Source organism: Aquarana catesbeiana, linkage group LG07 (assembly GCF_042186555.1).
Source record: "Aquarana catesbeiana isolate 2022-GZ linkage group LG07, ASM4218655v1, whole genome shotgun sequence".
Lineage (NCBI taxonomy): Eukaryota > Metazoa > Chordata > Amphibia > Anura > Ranidae > Aquarana > Aquarana catesbeiana.
In genome coordinates, this window is record NC_133330.1 from 291560687 (window position 1) to 291568967 (window position 8281).

Consider the following 8281-nt stretch of genomic DNA (forward strand, 5'->3'; position numbering starts at 1 on the left):
CAAAAACGTGTGCTCAGGAGACAGTAGGGGGTTGATTAAAGGCAAATAGACTGTGCACTCTGCAAGTGCAGTTGCTCCAGAGCTTAGTAAATGAGGTAAAGCTTCACTTGGCAAAGAACACTCTATCACTTGCAAGGAAAATAAGAAACAGTATATTTGCTTGCACATGATTGGATGATGGAAGTGCACAGTCTATTTGCCTTTAGTAAATCAACCCCTTGGTGTGAACCTAGCATTATGGGTGTATTTATAAAAAAAAACAAAATTGAAGAGCTATTCCTCCTATGAAGCTGCATGTACATTCATTCTGTGCAAATAGGGGTAATATCGAATGTTACTAGTTTATCCAGGCTGAATGTTATTCATTTATGCAGAATGGAGTGAATCAGGAAATTACTGTATTATGGTCACTAGATGGAACTGACGATATCTGAAAATAAGGGCCATTCACACAGGTGGCAAAGGAGCAGAAAAATCAGGTGGTTGATATACGTTTTTACTACCCCTTGGCCAACCAGCTCAATCCTGGACAGTGTAGTACACATGCTTTGGCAAATTTACTTCAGCCCACCTGTCAAACTGGTCCATTGAGGTCAATATGATTGGACTACATCTGGGAGCCAGCCACTTGGCCTGGTTGCGGCAGTGTCTCAATACAAAGTTCCCTTTGGGATTTAAAAAATAAATAAATTGCCTCTTGAATGCCTGGCAGTTGCTGCTGTAATGCTCTTGGAAAAGTGATCCACTGAGACTGCCGCCATAGTGAAAGGGCCCTAAGTATTTATCTCCTATGATCATCAGCTCCATCTAGTGGGCATTATGCAGTATTTTTTTCAATTCAATCTATTCTGTATAAAGGAATAACATTCAACTCATAACTCAGAGAGAAAATAGCCTACTAAAATTAGATTTAGCCTCCATTCACCCAGAGTGAATGTACATGCACCCTAGGACAGGAAGTGACTTATTGGCAGGATCTCAAAAAAACAAATGCAGCAACCACATCTAAAAAGTGGTAAGCTGCAACATATAAACTTGTTCTTAGGTTTAGATGTGCTTTAACCTGCAGGGATCATGCATGCATTCACCACTGATGTTAATAGGAAACCAGCCAGACACAGGTAATGCATGATAAATATATAGCAATCGTTCTACATAGCAGCTGCAGAGGAACCATACATCACCTGCACAGCAGGGTACAGTGACTGCATACCACTGTACCGTATGCATGAAGCCTCAATGTCTTCCGTCTGTTCATGGGTGATCTCATTTCTCCCAGTCCAAAAATTACTTGCAGATTCCCTGCTTACTACCTACAGTACGTTGGTCCTAGGAAGAGAGTCTTCAGACTCAAGCTGGCCACTGACCACTTTAATAGATTTTCAAACAAATGTTTGTTTGAACATTCGTACAAAAATTCATAGTACATTCGATGGCTTGACAAATGTTATTCTAAAGTACTTCAAAGCTGAGTTTGCTTAGCATTTGATTTTAGAACTCATGCACTTTATCAAACAAAAGCCAAGTACACTGTTATGCCCCGTACACACGATAGGACTTTCCGACAACAAAGCCGTGGAATTTTGTTCGAAGGTTGTTGGCTCCAACTTGTTTTGCTAACACACCGTCACACAAATGTTGGGCAACAATTACGAACGTGGGAACGCGGTGACGTACAAGACGTATGTCCAGCCGAGAAAAAGGAAGTTCAATAGCCAATGCGGCTCCTTCTGCTTGATTCCGAGCATGCGTGGAACTTTTGTGTGTCGGACTTGTGTACACACGATCGGAAATTCCGACAGCAAAGTTTTGTTGGAGGAAAATTTGAGAGCCTGCTAGCCAACATTTGTTGGTGGAAAGTCCGACAACAAATGTTCGATGGAGCATACACACGGTCGGACTTTCAGCCAACAAGCTCACACCAACATTTGTTGTCGGAAAATCCGATCGTGTGTACAGGGCATTAGACATAGATAGAACAGTTTTCCATATTGCTCCTTCAAAATTTCTCATCACTGCGGTAAAAAACAAACATCGATTTGACCCCACTAATGGTTAGAAAATCAAACAAACGTTCTTAAGGTAAAACATTTTGAACAAAATTCTTCTAGTGTAAGGCCAGCTTAAGTAAGAAAATTAGAGAACAACCCCAGCATGGACAGCAAAGGGTTCCTATTTTTTTCTAAACCCAACATAGTTTCAGATTTTTAAAGCACTGTATGTCAGTGTTCAACAACTGAGTGATCATTCATAGCAGTAACAGAGCTACAAGCTGATTTAGGATTTAAAACATAACACATCATACAGGAGATCACCAATGTACAGCCCTAGCTATGGTTACCACCAGGAGAAGGTAAGTGGGTACAGGTGGCATCACTCACCCTTCATGCTGCTGTAGGTCAGTAGCACATTACTTGTCTGGTGCTGATTCTTCCCTTAGTGACGGGCACTCTTCATGTCTTCTGAATGTGCCCAGTGCCAGGCTCGCAGTACAGAAGCCAATAGCCGAGTCTGGGGACAGAGAGGGGGAGTAAATGAAGGAGGATCTTTTCTCATCCCTATAATGCACACACCCTCCAACTACAACACACATCCAACAATGGCCAACACTTTACTAAAAGTACTCTTATATCGAATTATTTATTCTGCATGACACTAAAGAATATACACATATATACATTATAAATACTAAAGAATATATACATATATACATTATAAATGCTAAAGAATATACACTTTTTAAATACTAAAGAATATACACATATATACATTATAAATACTAAAGAATATACACAATAAATACCAAAGAATGTACACATATATACAATGTAAATAGATGCCTAAGAAAATGCGTAGACTTTGGAAAAGTGAATGTGCAAAGCACAGAGGATGCTAGGATTTAATCTTACATGAGTTTTTGAATGTCCAGCAAACTTCACTGTGTATGAAGACATTACTTCAGATTACATTGTAGTATCTGCTGGACTGAGATGATATAAAGATCTACAATATGTATTACATCCATACACTGCATAGTCCTGCACTACATCCCTATCATACCTCTGCTGCACAATTTGTCAGTATCCTCCCTCCTCCTTCCAGTAAGATATAAGAACGTTGTTATATAATGTATAATGTTTATAATATAATATAATAATATATGTTACACATCAGTATCCTCCCTCCTCTTCCTAGTAAGGTAGGAGAACATCTGTATAGAGTGTATACATTGTATATCAGTATCCTCCCTCCTTCCAGTTATGTCCAGGTATGAAAACATCTGTATATAAAGTATATATTACACATAAGTATCCTCTCTTCTCCTTCTAGTAAAGTATGAGAACATCTGTATATACTGCAAAACATACGTTGTACATTGGTATCCTCTCTAATAGTCATAGTAAGTTATGCAAACATCTGTATATAAAGTATATGCTGTATATCAGTATCCTCTCTAATCTTCATAAAATGGTATGAGAACATCTGTATATCAAGTATATTTTGTATATCAGTATCCTCTTCATAATATGGTATGAGAAGATCTGTATATAAAGTATATATTGTATATCCATATTCTTCCTTCTCCTTAAAGGGTATAAGAAAAAATGTATATAAAGTCTATGTTGTAAGTCAGTATCACTCATTCCCCCTTAGTAAGATATGAGAACATCTGTAGATAATATACTGTATATGTAGAATATCAGCATCCCATCTTCTCCTCCTAGTAAGGTACGAGAACACATGTATAAAAAATGTATGTTGTATATCAGTATCCTTTCTCCTGCTCTTTATATTAAGGTATGAGAACATCTGTATATAAAATGTATGTTGTATATTACTATGCTCTCTCCTGCTCCTTAAAGTAATCTATGAGGACATCAGTACATGGAGTATAAGCCGTATATCAATGTCATCCCTTCTCCTACTAGTAAGGTATGAGAACATCTGTATATAAAGTTTATGTTATATCAGTAGCCTCTCTCCTCCTTAAAGCAAGGTATAAGAACATCTGTGTATGAAGTATACATTGAACATCAGTATACTCTCTCTTCTTCCTAGTATGATATTAGAACATCTGTATCCAAATCAACTACTACCTATCAATATTATTTCTACTCCATATAGTAAGGTATGATAACATCCACATACACAGTAAAGAATTCATTGTATATCAGTATCCTCTATACTCCCCACAGTAAGCCATTAGAGCATCTGTATATAAGTATTTATTGTCTATCAGTATGCTTTTTGTTTCTCCTCGTAGTAAAGCATGAGAACATTTGTTTATAAATCTTCTACATACAGTATAAAGTACTGTATATATTACCTATCAGTATCCTCACATAGTAAGGAATAAGAACATCATATACAAAGCATCAAACACATCTTTCAATAATGCCTTCAGTGTAGGGAAATCCATTAATCACAGTGAATTCTCTAGTACACATTTGATATACCACAACTACATCTTTGCTATACAAGAGCCTTTCTCAACCAGAGTTAAGTGGAAACGTCCAGTTCCTACAGAGGTTGCTTGAGCAATTTTTGCCTTTTAGATAAGCAACTGTTGACAGCAATGATCTTATTAGCTATCTGTATGGGGACTTTCTTGCCACTGACCACCAATGTAAGGAACATTCTTCTCTCTGGCCACCAATGTAAGGAGCATTCTTCCCACTGATCACCAATATAAGGAACATTCTTCCCTCTGGCCACCAATTTAGGGAGTGTTCTTCCCATGGATCACTAATGTAATGGAGCATTTTTCCCACTGACCACCAATGTAAGGAGCATTCTTCCCACTGACCACCAATGTAAGGAGCATTCTTCCCTCTGGCCACTAATGTAAGGAGCATTCTTCCCACTGACCACCAATGTAAGGAGCATTCTTCCCACTGACCAGAAATGTAAGGAGCATTCTTCCCTCTGGCCACTAATGTAAGGAGCATTCTTCTCACTGGCCACCAATGTCAGGGGAGGCATTCTTTTCACTGACCAGCATTATAAAAAGCACTCTTTCCACTGACTACTAGTGTAGTGGGATCCTTCTCCCACTGACCACCAATCAAAGGGGACCCTTCACTGACCACCAATGTAATGGAGCCTTTCATTTACCACCAATGTACAGGTCACTTTATACTGACCATTCATGTAAGAGGGCATTTTCTACTGACCACTAGGAGAACAATGTATTTTTTTGTCTGTGTTTCTTTTCTGGGCATTATTACAGTTTATTTCATTGAATTGTAACTGTGGATGTCTTATTCTTTTACATATTTTTATATCTCAACTTAATACTAATGCACTGTGAGTTTTTTAGCTGGGATTCCCTCAGACCTGAATGTTATTTAAAGGGTTCTTCCATGTTAAATACCTTGAAAAGGGCTGAAATACAGGACATACAGGCTGATATATACCGGTCTGCTGTGCATTATAGCAGTCTTAGCACAGATATTGCTGTAAAGCAGCATGGTTTTGATGTGTCACTCGAACTGCATGACAACACCTGGTAACAATATAACAGATTCTTTACAGTTACTATAAAGTTCTGAGTACAGAATTTGCACAGTTTGGGGTTGATTTGATTTATGAATAAGAAGAAGCTGTGTTCACTTCCATTATTCAATCACATGCTAGAAAAGAAATCCTGTTTTCTTTTGCAGATGATTGGGTATTCAAGGTGAACATAGTTTTGTCTTATATAAATGGTCAAAATGTAAAATCGTATATTCATTTCCACGGTGTATTTCATTTATTTCCAACCTATGCCTATTAATATCAATGATCTCGTAATTTATAAACTTAAAGCAGAGTTCACATTTGGCACCTTTCAGGGGGAGGGGGGAACAGTGACCTGTTTCTGACAGGTCCCCTTCCCCACTTTCGGGAGACCGGGCCGCGGTCCGATTTCCCGGAAGTTCAGCCCCTCCTCCTTCCTCCGCTGTCCGCTGCCGGGCCAATCAGAAAGCGCAGCGCTTCGCCCATGTGCAGTAGGGATCCGAAAGGCTTCACTGCCAGGTTCCCTTACCTGGAATGGCGGCGGCTGCACCCGACAGTCGATCCAAAGATCGGCTGGGGTGCCGACATCGCGGGCTCCCTGGACAGGTAAGTGTCCATATAGTAAAAGTCAGCAGCTACAGTTTTTGTAGCTGCTGACTTTTAATTTTTTTCCCCAAGGCAGAACTCTGCTTTAATTTGTGAAGGTCCCCACACATTTACTTCCTTGAATTCTCTGACACGTAGTCATGATGCCCTGTGGGTTGCACTGCTTGTCACACATTTCACAGAGCCTGCCTTCTGAACTACAGATGGGCTGAGAGGAGGAGATTCAGAATGAGGAGTCAGTAAACAATTCACTGTTTGCTGACAGCATGGTACCATGGTGTATGTAGTCCTTAGAAATGGAAAGAAACTTCCTGGAAGTTGTGGAAAGAGACGGCTAGCGGACAGGCAGCACTCACAATATGTAAGGAGATTTTTCAAGTAAGAATATATTGGATTGTCAAATATCGCTACTGTTTGTATTGTTATTACAATGCTGAGGTTATTGAAATGAAAGTGAATGCTGTGACCAAAGAATTCCTTAAAATTATAAAGCTAAGTGAACAGTTAACAACAAGCAGTTAGGAAGAGCCAACATCAACATTGGTCCTAATGTGAGAACGCACGAGGAATCGGGGTACAGATAAAAGTGGGAATAATCTCTCATGCAAAAATGTTACTAATAGGTAAGCCTATAATAAGGCTTACCTATACAGTAGGTACTGTAAATATCTCATAAACATGCAGTAGGAGATATTTACTGTAGATACAGCCGGTGATGTCACCGGCGCATGCGCTCTGAAGGAACAGCCACCTGGGCCGTTCCTTCAGAGTCCTGTGCCGTAAACAGCGGCCCCCGCGCGCATTTGCAGGAGTGACATCATTGCGGCTCTGGCCACTCACACAGCCGGAGTCTGCGAACCCGGAAGGAAGACTTTTGTTCATATTCCCATCGCACACGTTCCTGGATTAGAGGCTCATCAGTAGTGGGTGCTGCAGCGATCACCAGCTGGACACTGGATATATCACAGATAAATACACATGTTCACCAGCACACCATGGATCTTGAATTGCAGTCCAAAACTTTTATTGCAGAAAGATCACATCACAACAGGATAATTGCGACGTTTCGGAGCCACGCAGGATCCCTTCGCCAGGCATGTGATAGAATGCATACAGTGGAAACAGAGTATAAATGAACTACCACCAATCAAAATCAAGGAAAAAAGTAACACCCCCCCATCCCCTGATGCCACATGGTGGGAATGCGATGTCATAAGATGGGGGGTGTCACTTTTTTCCTTGATTTTGATTGGTGGTAGTTCATTTATATTCTGTTTTCACTGTATGCATTCTGTCACATGCCTGGCGAAGGGATCCTGCGCCGCAAGGAGATTGGTTGTGAGAATCTGTGTTGGGAGGGGGAATTTAGGGGACAGCAGGGGGTAAGGCCCCTTTCACACTGGGGTGAGGGCGTCGGCGGCGGTAAAACGGCGCAAATTTTAGCGCCGCTTTACCATCGTTTTGGTTATGCTGGCGGTATAGCCGCGCTGCCCCATTGATTTCAATGGGCAGGGGCGGTGAAGGAGCGGTGTATACACCGCTCCTTCACCTCTCTAAAGATGCTGCTAGCAGGACTTTTTTTACTGTCCTGCCAGCGCACCCCTCCGGCTTTCACATTGGAGACACAGCAGCGGCTCTTTGCAATCGCTATTTTTAGTGCTGTAGCGTCTGTAGAGCGCCCCAGTGTGAAAGGGGTCTTAGAGTTCTTTTAGGTGGCATTTGTGCTGGAAGGGGGGGGTGGGAGGGAGGATTTGTGCTGAGGGGTTGTGCTAGAAGATGTCATACAGTATTGTAGAGGGGGGAGGGGATTTGTGCTAGTAGGGATGATTGGGGGGTATTTATGTTAGGAGGGGGAAATGGGGGGGGATTCGTGCTGGTAGGGGGGCTTTGGAGTGAGGGGGAGTGGATTTGTGCTTGGAGGGGAATTTTCTTTTGGGGGGAATTTGCACTAGTAGGGATGATTGGGGGGTATGTGTGCTAGCAGGGGAAACTGGGGGGGGGGGATTTGTGCTAGGAGGATGGATTTGGGGGTTTGTGCTAAAGAGGTCACATGGTAGAGGGGGAGGAGATTTGTGCAAGGAAGGGAAAAAAATGTGTGGTGGGGTAGGATTTTTGCTAGTAGGGATGATTGGGAGGGGGACTTGTGGCTTGGGGGGGGATTTTTGCTGGGACGGGG

At 41.4% G+C, this 8281-nt stretch overlaps 1 protein-coding gene across 1 annotated transcript in view; it reads right to left on the bottom strand.

Moving 5' to 3' along the window:
- GLIS1 (GLIS family zinc finger 1) overlaps positions 1-2500 on the bottom strand; it is a 196047-nt gene extending 193547 nt beyond the window's left edge. The window contains exon 1 of the mRNA XM_073593523.1: positions 2382-2500. Coding sequence (XP_073449624.1) covers positions 2382-2388 — 7 coding nt within the window. The 5' untranslated portion in view covers positions 2389-2500. The remainder of the gene's footprint in view (positions 1-2381) is intronic.
- Between the last annotated feature and the right edge of the window lie 5781 nt (positions 2501-8281).